This window comes from Geotrypetes seraphini, chromosome 7 (assembly GCF_902459505.1).
Source record: "Geotrypetes seraphini chromosome 7, aGeoSer1.1, whole genome shotgun sequence".
Lineage (NCBI taxonomy): Eukaryota > Metazoa > Chordata > Amphibia > Gymnophiona > Dermophiidae > Geotrypetes > Geotrypetes seraphini.
This window is the reverse complement of record NC_047090.1, coordinates 53498328-53521906: the sequence shown is the minus strand read 5'-3', so window position 1 is coordinate 53521906 and position 23579 is coordinate 53498328. Positions and strand designations below refer to the sequence as shown.

Below are 23579 nucleotides of genomic sequence, written 5' to 3'. Positions count from 1 at the left end.
ACTTGGTACACATATGACTTACTATCTGGGGAAAAATATTGTGCAGGTGGGACGGGGTAAAATACTGTGGTGGTGGGAAGGGGGTGATATGTTAAAATTATCAAAAGCGACAGATATTAATGTCCAACCCATAGTTTTCGGGCTCGCAGAGATGAATACCGACACTCCCGATGCCGTTTAAGTCTAAGTTCAGCCCCATAGAGAGGGACATTCCTTTGGGACATGTGGAGGGTAGGGGGTTGGGACATGGGGGTGGGGCATATGGGACATGTGGGGGGGGGTAACGTGGGGGGTGGGACATGTGGGACATAGTGGGGTGGAACATGTAGGGGGTTGGACATTTTGGGATATATAAATATCTGGGCAACGCCGGGTAATCAGCTAGTTGAAAATAAAATCATTTTTCCTACCTTTGCTGTCTGGTGATTGATTTCATGAATCTCTGGTTGCATTTCCTTCAGTCTGTGTATCCTCTTTTTCATTTCTTTCTTTTTGCACTCAGGCCCAAGTTTTGTCCCTTTCTATTCCCTCCCTCTTTCCTTCCTATGTCCTTAGTGCCCCCGGTGCCTCCTTCCCATGTTTTTAGTGCCCCCAGTGCCTCCTTCCCATGTCTTTAGTGCCCCCAGTGCCTCCTTCCCATGTCCTTAGTGCCCCTTCCTGTCTTTAGTGCCCCCAGTGCCTCCTTCCCATGTCCTTAGTGCCCCCAGTGCCTCCTTCACATATCCTTAGTGCCCCTTCCTGTCTTTAGTGCCCCCAATGCCTCCTTCCCATGTCTTTAGTGTCCCCAGAGCCTCCTTCCCATGTCCTTAGTGCCCCTTCCTGTCTTTAGTGCCCCCAGTGCCTCCTTCCCATGTCTTTAGTGCCCCCAGTGCCTCCTTCACATATCCTTAGTGCCCCTTCCTGTCTTTAGTGCCCCCAGTGCCTCCTTCCCATGTCTTTAGTGCCCCCAGTACCTCCTTCCCATGTCCTTAGTGCCCCTTCCTGTCTTTAGTGCCCCCAGTGCCTCTTTCCCATGTCTTTAGTGCCCCCAGTGCATCCTTCCCATGTCTTTAGTGCCCCTAGTGCCTCCTTCCTATGTCCCTCTCACTGCCTTCCACACTTTGTCCCATCCCCACCCCCGAAGCCTGCCTGCCTGCCTGTCCACCTCCCTCTCTCCCTAGCCATAGCCAGCCTGCTGCCTCCCTGCCGCTCAAAAAAAAAAAAAGCTTCCCTCCTTCTTTTCCCCTGCTCTTACTACCATGCTGCAGCTGCTAAAGCCGACAGGAAGTCTTTCCAACGTCAATTCTGAAGTCAGAGAGGACGTTCTGGGCCAGCCAGGCAGCGACTGCTTAAGAAGAGACTGTATCCTATGCTCCTCAGAGTCCTGAAAAGCCGAGCCACCCTCAACCAGCACGGTATGCCAATGCATGATGACCGAGACCACCGCATCCACTATCTAGGATGGGATACAGGTGGGCCATAGACCATGCAAAACGAAATGGCATTTCCGGCGCCTTCCATTGTGCAAGTACAATATCCTGAATATCCTGATGCATAGGAAAAGAGCGGGATTCTGAGCATATCCCCCGAAGAAGCTCCTTTGTGTCCTCTTTGAAACGTAAAACTGACAAAACCTGAAGAATAAGCTCCTGAACTCTTCACTGCGCACCACCAACACATCTTTGCTAGTTGGCGGCTCCGTAAAACACCCATCTTGGGGGGTCCACCAAGGGGTCCAAGTCTCATCAAGTGAAACGCTTCCCCCAGCAAAAAATCATCGTCCCATGAGACACTCGGTCATTTGGATGAACTTGGGAGGACTGGGTCGGAACGGCATTGAGGGTGGCTGAACAGGGGTAGATGCAGAGGGCTAAAGACTCCCTTGAAAAACCCGAGACTCTCGGGCAGGAAACAGGACCCCCGGCCACCTGAAGGTAAGCCTTGAACAAGGCTAACACAAAAACAGGGGAAAAACTCCCTGGTGGCACAGTAGGAATCGCTGCTAAAGCAGGAGACCCAGCAGAAATCTGCCGAAAAAAACTCCCCCAGGTCTGGAGCGGTAAAGAGGCCTGAACCTAGCCCAACTCCTCTACGCATATGTCCTCTCCAGAATGGATTACTACAACTCCCTATTTAATGGAATAACCAAAAAAGATCAAATGGAATAACCAAAAAAGGAATGGAATATTTAATGGAATAACTAAAAAAGGGTCCAAAATGCAGCTATCCGCCTCCTACACAGCCTCAACTACCATGATCCCATCTCCCCAGCACTCCGCGCTAAACACTGGCTCCCAATTAGCCAACGCTGAGCATTCAAGGCCCTGGCAATAGCACACAAAAGAATTTATGCCACCACCCCCTCCTACATAAAATCCAAGCTATCCATCTACATCCCCACCCGCACCCTCCGCTCAGAAACGGAGATACGCCTATGCATTCCCCCCGGAAGGTCCCTCCTTTCAGAAACCGCCCGCAAACACTTCTACAGCCACTTCATTCCCCAACTCTGGAACCAACTCCCCCCTCAACACAGACTAAAGAACTCACTAATGACATTACGGAAAATGGTAAAGACTCTCTTCTTCAACTAAAGGACACCCTCAGTCTACACCCAACCCCTTAAACCCCACTTCTTTCTCCATTCTAATCTTCTGCCAAAAATTTCAGTATTGTCCACTCTCAGCCTATACTCAAATAACTTGTATCTAAACTAAACTACTTATATTTAAACTACTGTTCTTAATTTGCTGTATAGTCCCTATATTTACATTGCTGCACAGTCTCGTATGTCCAAGTACTTAAATCTACTGTATAATCTTGTATGTCCAATTCACTCCATTGTGAATGTTTACTTGTAAACCGTTCTGAGCTACTGGGAGGACGGGATAAAAATCTAAATAAATAAATAAAATAAACAAACCACCCCAGCCACTAAAGCAGGCAAGCCAGCAGCAGTGATAAGGGAATCCCCAGCACTATCGGCAGTAAGGGAAACTTTATTTCCTTGACCGTTGGTACCTGGGGAAATTCCTGTGTGGGCAGTAGTGAAAATCCAGGTTTCCCCACTATCTGTTGCTGATGCACGAGGCACTCGCGAAGGGGAACCCTGCTTGCTGGTACCCGAAGCCGATGAGGATTCCCCTTCGCAGCGGCTGGCACATCGCAAGCACAGGTCAGTTGCATCGACCTTGCATCTGGAGCACAATGAGCACTTTTTCCCTTTAAAAGTGCTCATTAAGCAACCCGTTACTAGCTGAAAAGAAAAAGTAAATGCAATTAGTCAATTGAAGGCTTCCCTTTAGACCAGCACTGCCTTAAGAATTTTTTTTTTGTGTGTAATATAACTTTACTTGAACTGACCTCACTGGCTCTCCCAAGCCTTACTGGCACTGCCCCGTCACCTTTACAGAAAATATTTTGGGGAGGTAGGGGAAATGGGGGGAGGGAACCATCAAGTGTGATACCCCCCGAGGTTGGACAGACCCCTGAAAGGGCCTACCCAAGCTCAATCTGTCACCACAGATGGGAACTAGAAGGCCACTAAACAAATTCAAACAACCCTACACTAAACCAAGGAAGTCTGTACAGGCTTGCCACCTTCACCTGCTGGAGACCGAGAGCAGACTGATTGTACTTGGGATAGCATAGCCCACTTGTACTTTGGCCAAAATTTAAGTCTCAATCTCCACCAGCTGATCATGGTGAGCTATTACCCATCAGTGAGCTGTGCCGGTCTGGAGAGCCGCTTAAGAAAAATGGAGTAATCACACTCATCCATAAAGGATCCCTTTCAGCTAATAAACCATCATTTTGATACAGATGGTAGATGGTAAAGGGTGTCTGGTGAAATTGAGGGATCTCCTTTAACACTCATCAACATCTATGCTCCTAATTCAGATGACCCTGATTTATTTTCAGACTTTAAAAATTGCCTTACTTCCATCTAACATCTCATGTGCTATTAGGAGACTTCAACTTCCCACTTCATCCAATCCTGGATAAGTCTTCACAAACCAGACCTGCCAAATTATGTGTCAGATCCATGTTCACTTCTCTACTTCAATTTAATGGATAGTCTGACTTCTGGAGGATTTTACATCCCATCTCTAGAGACTACACCTTTTTCTCAGCCACTCACCATACTTATTCAAGATTAGACTACTTCTTTGGGTCTAAGTAGAAAATGACACGGGGAAAAAAAATCTGTCCCCATCACTGCCCCATCACCAGACCACCGTCCCCTTCACTGCAGCATCCACTCTTCCCTCTCGCCACCTCACTGCCCTTCGGCACCCCTCACGCGGTCCGTGCATCTCCCTCCCCTCCCCTGTGCATTTTAAGGTTTCAGATTTGTTAAAAGCCACCGGAGTGTTCGTGCAGTTGCGTGCGTGTGTGGGTGGAAGCCTGCCCGCACATGCACGCGACTGCACAAACACTCCGGTGGCTTTTAACAAGTCTGAAACCTTCAGCACCTCAGAGGAAACCAGCACCTCAGAGGAAATCTCTTTGGAAACTATTTGGGATGCTTTCAAAGCTACAATGAGAGGGCAGATAATTTTGTATTCGGCGCATATTAGGAAATTACAAAAATTAGAATTTTCCAATTTGGAACAAATTATTTTAACTTTAGAGTCACAATTAGCCTCGAAATGGGAACAAAATACTTTGCATGCCCATTTGAAAGCTAAATATAATGAGATTTCTTCACATTTGGCTAGGAAAGATTTGTTTTCTCAGCACTCGAATAAAGTGGAAAGATTATTGGCTAATTATCTTAAAGCAAAAAAAAAGAAAAGTAAAGATTGTGGCTATTAAAGATGGAAAAGATAAAATTCATATCATATTGGAAATGTTTTAAGACAATTTTTGGATTATTATAAAGCTTTATATTCTGCTGAGCTTTATTCAAATAAAGAAATTGAAGGAAGAGAATTTTTAAACTTAATTAATGTGCCAAAAATTCATGAGTATGTGAAAGAAAATCATGTACAGAACTCCAGTCAACATTGAAATCTCTCGGAGCTGGATCCGCTCTGGGTAGTGATGGTTTCACAGTGGAGTTTTTTAAATCTTTTCAAAATTTACTATTACCTCATCTTTTTAAATTTATATCAATCACAACTGACTAAGGGTTGTATGTCAGGTACTATGGCAGAATCATTAACCATTGCTTTGCCAAAGCCAAACCAAGATCCCATAGGGTTAATAGGGCTCACTATGAAAATTTTTTTATTATTTAGACCACCACAACTCAGTTCTTCTCATCTCTCTAGACCTGTCTGCAGCATTTGACACAATAGACCATAATCTTTTACTTCAATATCTTTATGACATCAGTATTTCGGGACAAATCCTACAATGGTTCAACTCTTACTTCACTGACCATACATCCAAAGTGATTTACAATATTAGCTCCTCAAATACCTTTCCTATCAACTATGGCATTTGAGGAGTAGTGGCTCGTGGCCAGTAGGGGGTGATGTCTATGGGATGGTAATAGAATGGATGTCAGGATATGATAGTGCAGTATTTTATGGAATTTTTCTATAAAAAGAGCCTGTTTTTCGTATGATTCTGGGTAACTCTAGTTAGATACAAGCATATGTGTTAGTTAAGGCCACGCCCAATAGAAGCGTACAAAAAATTGGTGAATAAAAATCTGAATATGGTTGTAGCCAAGGCCAGAAAAACTCACTACAGATTAATATTAAAGAAAAGCATAATAATATTCTTTTTATGTACTTTGCTATTAAGCTAGATCATGGAGGAAATCAGGATATATATGGACTCCATTTTGTTCTCTGTCTTTTACTCCATTTTGTGTTCAGCCTTTTTCCCTGTCTTTGTTCAGTTTTCCCGCTTCTAGCATCGTGGTTCTAATTGATACCAGATGTGCCTTAGGCTGGGTAGGAAGAGCATATTAGATTACGTATCCCAAACTGAGATATAACAGGTATTAAATATGAATGAAATACATAGAATGAAAGAAAATACATGGTCTGAATGGATGTGGGGCCCCAAGCAAGTGCTGAATGGATGGATGAAAGAATCTATATTTAAAATGAAATGGTTTATAAAAAGAACACTAAGAAAAAATCCTGAACACAACATCTGGAAATGGTTAAGTTAGAATCAGAGATCTGTAGCAGTCTCTAGCAGAGAGAGGGGAAACAGCCCCTCCTTCTCCTTTTCCTCTAAGGCTGACCAGTTTTCAACACTTTTTTAGGTGTAACATGAAACTGTTAGTTGTTCAAAGCAGGCTGAGAATATCTCAGCACCCTTTTAACAAATGCAGATTCTCTTAATATACATTTTGTGAAAAGGATAAAAGGAATATTGGATATGTTATAAAATGTTAATGTATATTCAGAAATGAATGTAAACAAAACAAATAGGATTTCTGAAACTTTTAAACATGTAAAGGAATTTTCTTTGTCTAACTTTAAAGACCACCTCTGTTTTTGGTTGGCCCACACAGCCAATGATGTCACACTGGGCCAAAGGTATATAATGGGGAGCTTCGAAGTATCAAGTTGAGCTCGTTATCAGAAGGCCAGCATTTTGGCAACTATAACGACCTCCCGCTACGCAACTATTCTTTCAACTATTCTTTTGAGTTTCATGATTGAAAAAATAAAAACAATAAATAAATAATTATATTTTGGTAAAATCTTGCGTTATGCGTTCATTTTCCATATTTTTGTTATTTTTCACACCTTGAGTGAAAGCTAGCAGCTTAATTGGCAACTGCAGCTTTATGAGTGCGTTGGCATCCAATGCCATGCTCACATTCCACAAGGGCCAACTACGGCATTCCACAAGGGTCAATTCTATCACCATTACTATTCAATATTTTTTTGGCCCTGCTACTAACCTTAAGACAGTCAATCAGTTTCACCATGTTTGCAAACACAGATGACATACAATTAATCCACCCAATTAATCTTGAAAATCCAGATGAAATTTCAATCATTAACCAGAAACTAGAAAAAATTAGGTCCTGGTTAAGTACCAATATGCTCTCTCTAAATATTAATAAAAGCCAAAACAATGATATTTCCTATTAAAGAAGAACTTTCTCTGCTAAACTCTATCAAAATCGAATCCTCCTCAGTTCAAGTTGTCCCTAACTGCTGGCGGTCATTCTGGACAGTAAACTTTCATATCACAATCAGATTAGTGCAGAAGTGCTTTCATCATCCGCATACGATTCATTCACTTTCTAAAGTCCTGGACCAACCATCTTTAATCATACTAATTAATTCTCTGGTCATTTCTTGTCTTGACTATTGTAACACCCTCTACAAGGGTATAACAAAAAAAAGAAATCAGGCGCTTAAAAATTGTACATAACACCTCAGTTAAAATATATTTCAGGCAAAAAAATTCAATCATGTTTCTCCTCTTTTGAAAAAAGCACATTGGCTACCAATTGAACATAGATGATCCTTCTATTAACCTTTAAGATAAAAACAAGTAACATCCCTGAATTCATCATATTCTTATTCTGTATTCTCCATATAGATCTTTTCACTCCACCTCACAAAATCTCCTCATTATTCTGTCACTGAGACATATAAACACTACGTGTTTTAGTATATTCTCAGTTACCACCCCTTCTCTAAGGAATTCCACCCCGGATTATTTAGGAGAAGAATCAACATTAATTTACCAAGTCAAAATTAAAAACTTTCTTATTTAATGATGCATATGGAACTTAACTGTCCTTTTAAGGACAACAGGAAGATCTATTTTTTCCCCTGCCATTTGTTTTTTTCCACTTTTTGTTCTTTACTTTCAATGATTGGAGTTCTTTCCCTTAATTCCTTATGTTTTTGTAAGTCATGTCATGTATTAATCCTCGAGTCATCTGTATTTGTTATCTTTAAGTATTTTATATTGTACACTGCCTAGAATTTTGATTAGGCGGTTTATCAAATTTTAAATAAACTTGGAAACGAGGGGCTAGACTCACTTAACTCTTTCCGTGCCCGATCCATGGCTGAACCGTGCAGGCCTGACCAAGTCACAACACAAAAAAATTAAAACTCTCCGACTGCATGGATTGCTAGTGTGCGTTCCTGACACATGCACAGACCATGTGCTTTCCCTGCAGATGGTCTGCACATGCGTTTTGTGTCTGTTTTGGCTTTTTTTTTTACTGGCCCCGAGTCTCCTGCTCTGGAAGGGCGATCCCTGGCATTTAAAAGCAGGTAATTTGTGCCTCTCCTGCTCTCTGCCGCCCTTCCCCGCAGTGCAGTCCCGCTTTAAAACCACAGACTCGCACTGCGGGGAAGGGTGGCAGAGAGCAGGAGAGTTGGAGGAGCCAGAGAGAGTCGGGGCACGCAGAGAGCAGGTCACGGCAGAGAGCAGGAGAGTCAGGGGAGGCAGAGAGCAGGATAGTCGGGGAGCCAGAGAGAGGAGTCGGGGCAGGCAGTACTCTGAGTGAAGTCTCACCAAAGACAGAGCAGTTTTTTACACAAGCGACTGGTCCTCACCAGTCACTTGTTCTTGATCGGCAAGCCAGTCGGTGTGTCAGGAAAAAAGGGTAGTGAATCGCATCCTTCCTGCTTCGCATGCTGATTCCCCTCATTGGCATGCACGGATCGGATCGCTACACAGGTTAGTGAATTGGGTCGGAGGGAAATTGGGTACATGATTGTTTTGCTTAGTGAATCTAGCCCTTAGTATTGTAGGTGTTCACATTTGTTTCTCATGTTCAAGTTTCAAGTGATCTCAAGAATACTTTCAACTCAATGAAAATTCTACCTCTTCATATACTGTTATATGGGAGTCATACAAGGCTTGATTGAAAGGAGAAGTTATCAGTTATGCAGCTTATAAATGTAAAACTTTAAACTTGACTCTCAACAATCTTGAGAAAGATATTCATGACTTAGAATCCACTTTGTATTCTACCTTCAATAAATCTACCTTCCATAAACTCCAGTGCTTAAAACTGCAATACAACACTCTTTTATCCAGTATCTCTTCAGCAGTCTCCTTCAAGCAGAGTGTGGTTTTCTACTTGGAAGCCAATAAATCCGGAAAATGCTTGCTTCTTATTTGAAAGGCCGGCATATTAAGAACAGAATTGCAGGCATTAAATCTCCAACAGGATCCATCCTCACCTCTTCCCAGTGGCATACCAAGGGGGGGGACGGTCCGCCCCGGGTGCATGCCCCAAGGGGGTGCACAACTGGCCACCCACCGGGGAATAGACTGCCGCAGGGGGAATAGGCTGTCACTCCGCCATCGGGAACAAGCCAGCGGCGAGTTCTCCCTCCCTGCTTTTCTGCCCCACGGGGCCAACCAACTCTCGCTGCCTGACGTCAATTCTAACGTCGGAGAGGACGTTCTGGACCCGGAACGTCCTCTCCGACATTAGAACTGACATCGGGCAGTGAGAGTTGGTCGGCCCCGCGGGGAAGAAAAGCAGGGAGGGAGAACTTGGTGCCGGCCTGTTCCCGATGGCAGCCTTTCCCCGGCAGCGGTTGCAGCAGCATGTTTCCCAATGGCGGTGGCATGGAGGAGGGCAGAAAGAAAGAAAGAAAAAGAAAGAAAGAAAACCCACGGAATAAAATGATAATTAACATTTTCTCTGCGTACAGTGTGCTTTGTGTTTTTAAAATTTTATTGTTGGTAGATCATTTTGACTTGGCCACGAAGATAAGGGGGAGGGAGGGAGGGGAGCTGCTGAAAGACATCTAGCAATCCTTACAGGCTTGACTGTGCAGGGAATTATTTTTGTAAAATCATGTTTTGTTATGTGACTGGCATTATTTAGACTTTAATTTCTATGAATGAATAGAATGAAAATGATATAAAATTACTTGCTTGTTTTTATGTACGTGCGCTGAAGGAAAGTGGAGAGAGAGTGGGCTGAGGATGCTGAAGGAAAATGGGGAAGAGAGAGTGGGGAGAAGATGCTGATTTATAAATTGACAATTGTACAGAATATTGCTTCTTTTTATACTTTAATATAATAAGTTCAATATAAAACAATTCAAGGCTTGTGTGGATGGAATCAGGTAGTTTGTGGGGATGGGGACCGAGCTTACGGGGATTAGTCCAATAAAATGGTATTTTCTTATTTCTCATTATTTGTTTTATTTTTATTTGTTAATTTGTAAAGTAGTGATTGTTATGAATCAGTTTTTTCAAATTTACATCTACTGTCTTTATATTTTGCACAGTATTAGAAGACATTTATTACTGTTGTGGTGTTGCATTGTATGAAGAGTCTGGTTTGTTGGCGGTTCAATTTAACTTTTGTCTACATATTTCTATTTTAGTTTGTGATTATTCCATATTGGGCGAGGGTGTATCTGTCTGTGTGTATGAAAGGGACATGGCTTTCTGATAGCATCGACTGTACAGGATCAATTGACTGTGCAGGATCTGGCTTGTTTAGTTTTACAATGTATGTGTTGGTGTTCTAGTACTCACTGCAGTGTTTAAGCTGCCTTTTCCTGGGTACACTCTTGTTGTGCGATATGTGGATTGTTATTAAAAATCATATTTTTCATATAGATAGGGGGGGGGGTCAAAAAATGATGGGCCCCGAGTGTCACATATGCTAGGTACGCCACTGCCTCTTCCTCTCAGATATTAAAATCCTTTAGCAAATTTTACCATGCTTTATATTCTTCTGAATGTTCTGTCTCTGAAGGAATTATACAAGACTTTCTGCAGAACCTTCATCTGCCACAAGTTGATCCACAACATCTGAAACATTTGTCTCAACCTATTCAACCATCGGAATTATTTCTAGCTATAAAGGCATTACCCACTGCAAAGGCCCCTGGAGCTGACGGCTTATCTGCTGAATTAAACATGACTTTCTTGTCCGTTTTGGTACCTAAACTAGAACTCTACTATCAGGATCTATTAGCACACCCTACTTGATTAGTAGATTTCTTGAAGCTAACATTGTTGTCATACTCAAGCCAGGTAGAGACTCTCTTATGCAAAACTATCATCTCATATCCTTACTAAACCTAGAGATTATAAAATATATGCAAAACTTCACTGCTTTAGACTGGAGTCAGTCATACAACCTTTAATACATGGTGATCAAGATGGTTTCTTGAAAAATAGATTATGGATCTGATAACACCCGCCTCTTTTGCCACATAATCCACTCTGCTCAGTCCATGGACTTGGCTGCAATTGCTGTTTTTTTAGATGCTGAGAAAGCCTTTGACCAAGTAGAGTGGAATTACTTGTTCACTGTGATGTCAAAATCCATGCAAATCGACATACTGCCTCGCCGTTTTATAATTTTTAAAATTTTTTTAAAGTCTTTACCCTCTACCTCTTTGCATTTGTAAATCCTGGAAGGAAGATTTTAATCTTCCCACTACTGACTCTGAATGGATCATTCTATGGCATTCTATAAATAAATCCTTTAAATCTGCTTCTGTAATTCAATCCATGCATTTCCTTTATCACAGGTCTTTGTGGACTGTTAAAATCTTATGTTATTGATTCATTTCACTCTAAAAATTGCTGGCCTGTAAATCTAGTATTGGTACTTTAAAACATTTTCTTTTTGAATGTTCAGCTGTTCTGGTCTGATGTTTGGGATACGATTTGTAAAATTCTTAAATTTACTACACCTCACTACACCTCTTACTTATGCAATTGCTATTTTGAAAAGTGTTTTTTGATTAAGCCCACTTTACCCGATAATGATGCTGTATTATTAGACTCTTTGATTTCTGTCTGGCCCCCAGCACACCCCTCTCCCCAAAGCAGTCCCCTTTCCCTCTCCTCCTCCACTTCTTACCAGCATGGGACACCTTGCAGCACCCGCATGACAAACTTCTGCCGTTCCTGAGACAAACTGCTGCTCAATCCACTGCACGCACCGCAAGCCACCCCAAGCCTGCGCACGCACCACAAGCCGCCCTACGCGGCGCAAATGGAATGCGGCCATGGAAGCACACAGCACGGCGGCAGGGATCACGGCCTCCTAAGTGCGCATGCGCGCTTAGGGTTTTATTATAGAGGATACAATTATAAGACTATTTCTTTCTTTATTGATGTACTCGCTTCACATTTCTGCCTGTTTGATGTTTACCTTTGTTGTATTTTATGCTAATCTTAAATAAACTAAGACTAAAAAACAAAAAAAAGAAAAGAGTTATACTATAGTGGGGGCATGTCAACAGCCATGTATAGTACATTAAATAGGGTGATAAAGCACAGTTACTTACCGTAACAGGTGTTATCCAGGGACAGCAGGCATATATTCTCACATGTGGGTGACGTCATCTACGGAGCCCCGATGCGGAAGCATTTTCAAGCAAACTTGATTGAAGATTTAAGTTTGCTCTGCTGCTCCACGCATGCGTGCCTTCCTGCTCCACTAGGGGGTGCATCCCCTCGTGGTCTCCAGTTCACTTAACTAGCCAAGAAGCCAACCTCGGGGAGGTGGGCGGGTTGTGAGAATATATGCCTGCTGTCCCTGGATAACACCTGTTACGGTAAGTAACTGTGCTTTATCCCAGGACAAGCAGGCATGATATTCTCACATGTGGGTGACCTCCAAGCTAACTGAAAAGGGATGGAGGGAAGTTGGCAATTTAAGCAAATAGATTTCGCAGTACCGATTAGCCGAACCGGCCATCGCTTCTGGACAGTGAGTCCAGACAGTAGTGGGAGGTGAAGGTATGAACCGAAGACCACGTGGCAGCCTTGCAGATTTCCTCAATGGGTGTGGACCTGAGGAACGCTACGGAGGCTGCCATCGCTCGGACTTTGTGTCCCGTTACTCGACCATGCAGCGCGAGACCAGCCTGAGCGTAGCAAAAGGAGATGCAATCGGCCAACCAGTTGGACAAGGTGCGTTTGGAAACTGGGTGACCTAACTGGTTTGGGTCGAAGGACAAAAACAGTTGTGGGACTTTCCGGTGTGACTGAGTGCGTTGGAGGTAAAAGGCCAATGCTCTCTTGCAGTCAAGAGTGTGGAGCGCCACTTCTCCGGGGTGAGAGTGGGGCTTGGGGAAAAACACAGGTAAGACAATGGACTGATTGAGGTGGAAATCAGACACTACTTTAGGTAAGAACTTTGGATGGGTGCGGAGTACCACCTTGTCGTGGTGGAATACCGTGAAGGGTGGGTCCGCTACCAGAGCTTGTAGCTCACTAACCCGCCGGGCGGACGTGAGCGCGAGTAGGAAAATTACCTTCCAAGTGAGGAATTTTGGATGGAATTTGTCTAGGGGCTCGAATGGAGGTTTCATTAGTTGAGCCAGAACCACGTTAAGGTCCCAAACCACCGGGGGAGGTTTGAGAGGGGGGTGGACGTTTAGCAGGCCCTTCATGAAGCGAGAGACTAAGGGGTGGAGCGAGAGGGCTTTCCCTTCCAGGGGCTGATGAAAGGCCGCAATTGCACTGAGGTGTACTCGAATGGAGTTGGTCTTTAGGCCGGAATGAGATAATTGAAGTAAATAGTCAAGGACCAGAGGGACGGGGACCGACACCGGGTCCTGGCTGTGGGAGGAGCACCAGGTTGAGAATCTGGTCCACTTTTGGGAGTAGCAGGTTCTCGTCGAGGTTTTTCTAGAGGCCTCCAATATCTCCTTGACTGATTGAGACACGGGGAGAGCAGTCAGGGGGAGAGAAACCAAGCATTCAGATGAAGAGATTGAAGATTGGGATGTAACAGTGAACCCTGACCCTGTGATAGTAGAGAGGGAAACAGAGGCAGAGGCAGTGGATCTCTGACACTGAGTTGAAGTAGAAGGGAAAACCACGGCTGGCGTGGCCAGCGAGGGGCAATCAGGATCAGGGTGGCTTGTACTGTTTTCAGGTGGACAAGCGTCCGCAGTATCAGAGGAAACTGCGGGAACGCGTACAGGAACCTTCCCTCCCAGTCGAGGAGGAAGGCGTCGGCCTCGAGCCGGTCCGGGGAGTGTATCCGGGAGCAGAAGAGAGGCAGCTTGTGGTTGTGGGGGGATGCGAACAGGTCTATTTGAGGCGTCCCCCACCGTTCAAACACCCATCGTAGGGTCTGAGAGTGTAGTGACCACTCGTGTGGCTGGAGGAGGCGGCCGAGTCTGTCCGCCAGACAGTTTTGTTCTCCTTGTATGTACACCGCTCGAAGGAAGGTGTTGTTGGAGATTGCCCATTTCCAGAGGCGCAGGGCTTCCCGACAAAGGGACCAAGACCCTGTCCCACCCTGTTTGTTTACGTAGTACATCGCTACCTGGTTGTCGGTTCGGATGAGAACCACTCGGTCGTGGAGCAGATGTTGGAAGGCTACAGCTGCGAGATAGATGGCCCGAAGCTCTAGCACGTTGATGTGGCAGCGACGATCTTGTGCTGACCACATTCCTTGGGTGCGTAGGCCGTCCAGATGGGCTCCCCAAGCGTACTCCGATGAGTCCGTGGTGAGTACCTTGCTGTGGGGTGGGGTGAGGAAGAGCAAACCTTTGGAAAGATTTGAAGAGTCGGCCCACCAGCGGAGCGATCGTTGCAATGAAGGAGTCATTGGGCGTAGGTCCCCCGTTTTTTTCGGTACCAGGAAGTAACGGGAGTAGAAGCCCTTCCCCCGTTGGTCAAGGGGAACCTCCTCCACTGCTCTCAGGCGAAGCAGGTCTCGAGCCTCGGAGAGGAGTAGGGGTAGCTGAGTCCGGTTGGGAGGGCAATTCCTTGGGGGGTTGTCCGGAGGAATGGCCCGAAAGTTGAGAGAGTACCCTGATGAGATCACGCCAAGGACCCATGCGTCCGACGTGACTTGTTCCCAGCGAGGGTAAAAGGCTTTGAGCCGGCCCCCGATGGGGAGGAGGCCTGGGACTATGGCGGAGGGGGCCCACCCCCTTCCGCGTGTCCCGTCAAAAGGACGGGGATGGTTTGGTGGTCGCAGGCGGTTGGGACTTGGGCATGGCCCGGTGGTGGGCTTGCGGACGCCTGGGTGGGGCCGCGAGAAGACAGGGGTGGACTTTTGTGGGTAGCGGCGCGGAGGGGCCCTATACGGCCTGGACGTGGGCGGTTTGGGCTTTTGTCGGACAAGGGAGGCAAACGAGCGTTCATGTTCGGAGAGGCGTTTTGTAGCCGCCTCGATAGTGTCATCGAACAGTTCTTTTCCCACGCAGGGGAGGTTAGCCAACCGGTCCTGTAAGTTGGGGTCCATGTCGACCAGGCGCAGCCAAGCTAGTCGGCGCATGGCGATAGCAAAGGCTGCCTCTCTGGAGGAGAGTTCGAAGCCATTGTAGGCCGCGTGGAATAGATGAAGGCGCAGGTTGGAGAGGGACTCCAAAAGCAGGCCGAACGTTCCTTGCCGGGAGGCCGGTAGGTCAGTCTCAAAGGCTCTCAATAGTCCAATGAGGTGTTTGAGGTAGGATGTGAAGGTGAAAGTGTAGCTTTGCACCCTAGAGGCCATCATTGCGTTTTGATATAGTCTCCTGCCGAACTTGTCCAGGGTTCGGCCTTCTCGGCCTGGGGGGACCGCTGACGAGACCCGGGATGGGTGAGCCTTTTTCAAGGAGGATTCTACTAGCAGCGATTGGTGGGAGAGCTGTGGTTGCTCGAATCCCAGGTAAGGTACTGTGCGGTACTTGGCCTCCATTTTGGAGGGTACGGCTGTGACCATGTAGGGGGTCTCCAGGTTCCTGAAGAAGGCCTGTTGGAGTACCGGGTTAGGTGGTAAGCGAAGGGACTCTCTGGGCAATGATGGCATATCCAGCTCCGCCAGGTACTCCTGGAGTCTGGAGTCGGACTGGAGGTCTAAGTCCAAGGCATGGCCCATGTCCTGGACAAAGCGAGTGAAGGATGGGCGAGATGTTCCCGGGGCCCCGTGCGGGGTCGGTGAACGAGACCTTCGTCGGGTGGAGAAGGATGGGGAGGCTTCCCTCGAGTATCGAGGTTCCTGCTCCGATCCATGCTCCGAGGCCGGGGAAGCACTGTGAGAGTGTTCCGGGGTTGTCGATCTTCGGCGTCTCGAGGAGCCCCTCGGAGACGATGCCGGGGTTCGGGGTACCGATCGATGTCGAATCGGTGACCTCGATCCGGACTCCCTCGGAGAATACCTGCGACCTCGGGTCGGGGTCCCGGCCCGAGGGGGAGTTCGGAGGATGCGCGGGTTGGAGAGTGATAACTCAGCCACCCTTAGTGGTCCCGTACGAGGTGTGGGAGAACGGCCTCGTAGAGTTGGTGAACCTCGGGCCTTCTTGGAGGTATGGCGGTTCGAGGTTTCTGTCGTTTTAGCCCGACGTTTTGCCCCTCAGCGGTCTGCGGAGGGAGAACGTCTCGGGCGCCTCGGCGAGGAGTCAGAGGAGGATGGGATGCGGCGAGGATTGCGCACCTTTCCTCGAGGTTGTTCGATGCGAGGCTCAGGCTGGTCTGGCACGTTCGGGGTCGAGGTAGAGGCCGATTGAAACTGGGCCATTGCAGCGGACAGCTCCGACGTGATCATCGCTCGGAGTAGGTCCTGGAAGACGGGCACGGACAGCATCGAAGGCATGTCCACTGCCTCGGTGCACTCCACCGGGGGCGACCTCGTATCAGAGTATTCCCGTGGAGGCACGGCCCGAAGGCTTGGAGGGCTTTGCCGGGGCTGTAAGCATGGGGCTTCCGCCATGCGTCGTCGTTGTCCCCGAGGCTGGCTTCTTCGATGTTCCGGAACCTGAAGAGGGAAGAGGGGACTTACCCAGGGCCGAGGCTTTCTGTTGTCCCGAGGACTTCGGAGTCGAGTCTCGAGGCGATGCCGAGGTATCCGGGGCCGAGGTCAAGGCCGGGGCCGACCTCGAGGCCGAGGTGGAGGGTTGGTCCGGGGTGAAGAGGTCCGCCATGCGGGCTTTTCTTCGACGGAGGGCCCGGTTCTGGAAAATAGCGCACTGGGGGCAGGAGTCGGTTGGATGAGCCGCCCCCAGGCAGAGAATGCACCGGCGATGCGGATCTGTGAGGGAAAGAAGCCGCTCACACCGGGTGCACTTTTTAAAGCCGGTCAAAGGCCGGGACATTAAATCGAAAGTAGCCGCGGCTCGATTAGCCACGCGGCCACGGGGACCCGGAAGCCTCCGGGTCGTCAAAAACGAAGCAGGAATCAAGTTAAAAGGTAAAGAATTCGCGCACAGCGACTTAATCGTGAAAAAGCAAGAAAAAATCGCGGTGCTAGAAGGCAGTTGGGGCAGAGCCTGAAAAACACGACTTCTAGGCTCAGCGGAAAATTTTGAACTGGAGACCACGAGGGGATGCACCCCCTAGTGGAGCAGGAAGGCACGCATGCGTGGAGCAGCAGAGCAAACTTAAATCTTCAATCAAGTTTGCTTGAAAATGCTTCCGCATCGGGGCTCCGTAGATGACGTCACCCACATGTGAGAATATCATGCCTGCTTGTCCTGGGATAATATACTTTGGTGATAACTTCGGATATGCTTTGTGGTTGTGTTCTGTTACACGGCGTTTTTGGCATTGTATAGCAGACTATATTGAAGTCCTTTTGGATATCACTTTTAGAGGCACTGTTACTCAGCTTGTACTCGATATACTGGGAGCATATGGGCCTATGTCAGGCAGAGCAAAGACTCTACGCCGTAGCAAAAAAATGTATTTTGCAGTATTAAACTGTGGGGATCCTCCTGACTTCTGACACTGGAGGAATCGATTACACCAATTGGCACAGGGATCAAGAAAGCACAGGGATGCCTATTTGCTGATCTGGCAACCTTATATATGTCAACTATATCCTAGAAGGCACAGTTTATTGTTAAATGAGTTATCGTAGGCCTATTATAAGCCTAGCACTTAGTATGGAAATGGGATTAATCAGGGGTGAGGAACCGGGGGGGGGGGGGCGGAAATGTTAGGCTATTATCTGTAATTGATTCAGTAGTTTAGAGTGCCTAATTCTCTGTATTAGTCACCTGGTAGCTAGCTCTGGGGACTCCCCAAAATGGCAGAAGCTGTTTATGACGTTGTGCTTTATTTTGATTCTATGCTGAACTGTTTGCTTTCTCATGTTGTAATTACTGAAGCTGTGTATCACTTACAATAAAAATGGTTTTAAAACAACCTTGTTGTGCCACATTTGTGGGCAAAATTTTCAAGCAGGGGCTGAGCGCTGATTGCCTCAGGCACTGATAGGAAAGTAAAGCTTGACAGCTCAGATTCAATACTCCCCCCCCCCCGATTCCTCCCTCCCACTGACCCCCCCCCCCAGGGTTGTTCGATGCCCCTAAATTGAACAATGGCAGGAAGGATGCCCACGCCTCCCACTGCCATGGTCCCTTGCTCCCCCCCCCACATCTTTAAAGTCAAGGATGGCAGGAGGGATGCTCACTCCCTCCTGCTGCCGGGGGCCCCAGCCCTTCCCCCCCACACACACTTTTAAAATGAAGGACAGCAAGAGTGATGTACACTCCCTCCTGCCACCAGGGTAGACTTCCCCAACGACCCCCCACAACTTTAAATTGAAGGACAGCAGCAGGGATGCCCACTCCCTTGCACCGGAAAGGGGCTTAAGGCTCTGATTGGCTCAGGTGGGAGAGGCCTTAGGCACCTGGGTCAATCAAAGCATTGGGACCCACCTCAGTGTATTCCTGGATGCACCAGGAAGGCCCAACATTTTGAACAGGGCCAGAAGACCGGAGGTAGTAAGCATTCCTCCTGCTGGCCTTTGTCTTAAAGGTATGGGAGGGGAAGAGGACCATGGCAGCAGGAGGGAATGGGCATCCCTCCTGCCAGCCTTCGTCTTAAAGGTATGGGAGGGTCAGAGGACCCCGGCAATGGGAGGGAATCCATTCTTCCACACTTCAATTTAATGGTGCAAGGGGATGGGGGACTCCTAGCAGCAGAATGGAATGGGCATCCCTCCTACCATCCTTCATCTTAAAGATGCAGGGGACTGGAGGCTGTGGGGGGGGAGGGGATCCTAGCGGCAGTAGGAAGTGGGCATCCTTCCTGCCTACCTTGTATAGGATGTGGGAAGGCTGGGCAATGGCAGACAAAGGGGGTGTTGGCAGGAGGGGGGAAACATTTCCCTCTGCTACTCTCCTTATCAGCTGAGATGGCAGGACTCAGGGAGACCTGCAGCTCAGTTGATCGGGACAGGGAGAGCATCTTTGATAGAAGGGAGTAGCTGTGCTTAGTGATTGCTCTTCTGAGCAAGCAACAGGCACAGTTCCTCCTGCTCTTTACTGAAGATTCTCCAAACAAATAGCGTGCACATAATTTTCATGCTATTATGCTGAGAATTACCCGTAGATGAAAAATTGCTCCCACTACATTGACTATACTGTATACCTATGCTTGCTTAGACAATGATCAAAATTTAAATCCTGCACACGTATAAAATAAGTTTTCTGTACAGTATTTATTTATTTAGATTTCTATCCCGTCCTCCCAGCAGCTCAGAATGGGTTACAAAAAGACATTCACAGTGTAGGAGGAAGACATGAAGTTAAGGACAGGGACTACAGAGGGCAAAAGTATTAGAAAAGGAAGAGGGGATATTGATAGAAGCATACAAGGAGACAGTTTCTTAACTATGTAGGGGCGAGAGGATGCAAATAGAAGGAGTCAGTTTACAAGGAGTCAGTATCTTTGGCAAAAAGGAAGGTCTTTGCCTACCTGAACCAGTGCATAGAAGATTTTCAGGATCTGCTTCTGAAGTAACACAGAGTAATGAGATACATCAGGAAGAAGCTGGATGATTTGTTGCTGAAGTCGAGGCAAGAAAACCTGCATTGCTGCAATGAGGGGATCTCGCTCCTCCACTTTCTTATACCTTCAATTAAACAGTCAAATTTTAGAACCTGGCTCCATACTAGAAGTTTTATATAGGATATTCATTGGATTAATGCATTTAAAAATTGATTTATGGCATCTTCTGATTTCCACCGAGTTCCTAGTGAGAAGGAAATCCGATCGCAAGAGATGATCCAATGCTCAACAGGTTCCACTACACCTCCACGAGAATGGGCCTTACTCCTACCTCTTGGGGTTTTTTCTGCTAAAATCAGAGCTCCAAATTAGAGAATGAAATGGGGACAAATTTGTCCCTATCCCCACAGGAACTCAATTTTCCTGCCCCATCCCCATGAGTTTTGACACTGTCCTTGCTCTGTCTTAACCGCACACGCCTCAAACACATGATTTTAAAGTATTTGAGGCTTGTGCAGATGAGGATGGCGCTTGCAGGAATGAGGCAGGGACAGGAAAAGAACTCGCAGGGATGGGATGGGAAAACAAGTTCCCATGGGGACAGGAAAAAATTTGCCTGCATGTTATTCTCTACTCCAAATACAGAACGGTTCCTTCTTGGTCTTTTGGCAAAGCTAATTTAAGGCACAATACAATGTTACAATTACTATCCAAGCAGAAGCATGGAACAAAAACATCCCTATACATACCTGCTTAGGTTTATCAATGAAAGATTAGATTCTTACCTTGGCTAATCTTCTTTCTTGTAAATCCACGCTCTATTCCTGGACAACTGAGTTATGATTCCCATGTCAAGAGACTGCTTGTAGGAAGCCTCATTTACATAATTTTTTCAGACCCTCTACTTTTACTTCAGGACTGCCCTCAGGTCTCCAGTTTGTGCAAAAGCAGGTAGTGACACTGTAAAGAACATAGACAAAAGGGAGGCATACGGGAAAACTCTCCAGCATAACAAGTCTGACCTGCTTATAACATGAAATTTTATAACAATTATAAACAACTGAAACAGGTTAGCAAACCGTATAAACTTGAAAAGAACTGTGCTATAAGGAGACACAGCCTGCACTGAGAGGGGAGAACCACAGCAAGGAACCCCCAAGGTAAAGTGCATAACATGCTGGTCAAGAAACCATAAGTCCAGCTTACCAATACTTATCAAGGGAGACAATTGGCAAATCAACAATTCCCAGGGCGAGTTCCAGGAATAGTGCGTGGATTTACAAGAAATAAGATTAGCAAAGGCAAGAACCTAATCTTTTGTTCTTGTATAATCTCGTTCTATTCCTGGACAAGCGAGACATATCAGAGCAGTCCCGTAGAGACAGGTTGGGAATGATGAGCCTGCTACCAAAATGGAGGAGCCAAAAGCAGCATCCTGCTTGGCTGCCACATTGATCCTGTAAAACTTCATATAATATGCAAATCTTCAAGAGAAAATTGCCAATGACTCTGTCCACAAGAAGGAAATGCTTCTAAAAAATTGACCCCTCACAGCAATATAGGCAAATAAAATAGCCATACGGATCCATCTCAAAATGGTGGCTTTTGAAGCCCGCCTGCCCTTATGGGCAGGACCCACCAGTATGAACAGGTGGTCAGATACCTGAAACTTGTTTGTGACCTCCAATTACAGCAAAAAAAAAAAATCTTTACAAATCTAGCAACCTCAGCACTCAATCATGCTTCCACGAATCCGAGGGAGTAAGCATAGGTAGCAGGACCTCCTGCTTGATATGGAAACTAGAAACCACCTTTGGGAGAAAAGAGGGAACCGTGTACAGAAGCATGCAGGAATCTGTAATTTGAAGAAAAGGATCCCTGCAGGATAAAGACTGAAGCTCAGAAACCCTGCGGGCTGAAGTTATAGCCACCAGGAAAACTGTCTTAACTATGAGATCCATTAAGGATGTCTGCTCCAGTGGCTCACAGGGCAGACAAGAAAGTGACCGGAGAACTAGATTTAGATTCCAAGTTGGACAGGGTAGTCACAGCAGAGGTTGAAGCCGCAATGTGACCCTATGAAACCTGACAATATTCGGATGAGTGGCCAAAGAGCATCTCAGAGGCTTCAGGCCAAAACAAAAGAGACTGGTAATCTGAACTCTCAGAGCCGATAACAAGACCCTTTTACAGCCCATCCTGAAGGAACGCGAGAATCTGTGAAACTGACTGCAAGGTCAGATTCATGTTCTTCTGGATGCACTAAGATTGATAACATCTCTAAGCCTTCACATAGGCTGCCACAGTTGACTTCTTTTTGCTGTGCAAAAGTAGCTATCATGCCCATAAAATAGCCTTTGCAGACTAAGACTGCATACTCAAGAATCAGGCCATAAGACCAACGCAGTCTGGATCTTGGAACAAAATCAGGCCCTGCGTAAGGAGATGAGGATGACAAGGAAGCCTGAGCCCCTGAGCCAGATGTTAAGCGAACCAGGTCTGCATACCACAGCCACCTCAGCCAATCGGGTGTCACAAGAATCACCTGATTTGTGTACCCTGATCCGTATCAGCAGGGGGCCTATCATGAACCAAGAAGGGAAGACATAAAGAAGACCCTCCTGCAGCCAGGGTTGCATCCAAGCCCTCACTGCCTGGCTCGTGGTGGCAGCTGAATAACCAATCGATCCACCTTTCTGTTGGCCACCAATGCCATGAGGTCAAACACTGGGCGACCCCACTGCTCTGCTATGCAGCTGAAGGCTCTTTGGGACAGGGACCATTCCCCTGGATCCAAAATCTGATGGATGAGATAATCCCCCTGTACATTGTCCACTCCGGCTACATGCCCCGTGGAAATCGCTAAGAGGTGGTTTTCCACCCAGCAAGGGAGGCTTTCCGTCCATGCACAGAGATGAACTCCTGGTGCCTCCCTGATGATTGACACAGACCACCGCCATGGCACTGTCCAAGAAAACACGCACCCCGCCTGATTCCGGAGAAGACGCTTGAAGTGCAAGAGAGACAACTGAATCACCCGAAGCTCCAGGCGATTGATTCACCACTTCCTCTTGGACAGGGACCACAGGCCCTGAACTGGACTATCCAAGCAAAGAGCCCCCCAGCTGTACAGGCTGGAATCCTTCATCAGGATCATATAGGCGGAGACCCAGAGGAGAAGACCTCAGGACAGAGATGGAGGTTTCAACCAACAGGTCAAATTGTACTGAGCCTCTGCCGCCCAAGGGAGACGGGCATGCAACAGATCCCTCTGTGAACTCCAGCGGGAAATAAGCCAACCTGCAGTGGTTGCAGGTGGGCTCTCGCACAGACATCTATGGTCGCAATCAGTTGCGTACCAAGGGTGGGGCAGGAGGGGCGGTCCGCCCCGGGTGCCAGCCCTGAGGGGGTGCTCCCGGCCTTGCCGTTCATTCCCCCCCATCCCCGAAGGATCGCTCGCCCCACTGACCTTCCTGCACCACCTGTGAAGCAGCCCGCAGCAGGATCGTGACGTCAGCGATCCCTGAGCTGCTTGGGCACCGCTTCCTGCGCCACGGTCCCGCCCCTCCTCTGACATCAGAGGAGGGGCGGGACCGCGGCGCAGGAAGCAGCGCAGGGATCGCTGACATCGCGATTCTGCTGCGGCTGCTTCATAGGTGGTGCAGGAAGGTCAGTGGGGCGAGCAGTCCTTCGGGGGTGGTGGGGGGGGGATTGAACGGCAAGGTCGGGAGCATAGATAGTGCTGCTTCATAGGTGGTGCGGGGAGGCCAGGGGGGGCGAGCGGTCCTTCGGGGTGGGGCGGGCGGGTGGGCAGGCAGGCTTTCAAGGGGAAGAGGGGTGACAGGCAGGCAGGCAGGCCTTCAAGGGGGGGCAGGCAGGCCTTCAAGGGGGAGCAGGCAGGCCTTCAAGGGGGAGCAGGCAGGCCTTCAAGGGGATGGGACAGGCCTTCAAGGGGATGGGACAGGCCTTCAAGGGGGATGGGACAG

At 47.4% G+C, this 23579-nt stretch overlaps 1 protein-coding gene across 6 annotated transcripts in view; it reads right to left on the bottom strand.

Annotated features, from left to right (window-relative positions):
* The window catches only part of IPO8 (importin 8), a 441493-nt gene that overhangs the window by 355013 nt on the left and 62901 nt on the right, over positions 1-23579 (bottom strand). For all 6 annotated transcript variants that reach the window (XM_033950674.1, XM_033950671.1, XM_033950672.1 and 3 more), the window contains exon 5: positions 19561-19717. In XM_033950674.1, coding sequence (XP_033806565.1) covers positions 19561-19717 — 157 coding nt within the window. The remainder of the gene's footprint in view (positions 1-19560; positions 19718-23579) is intronic.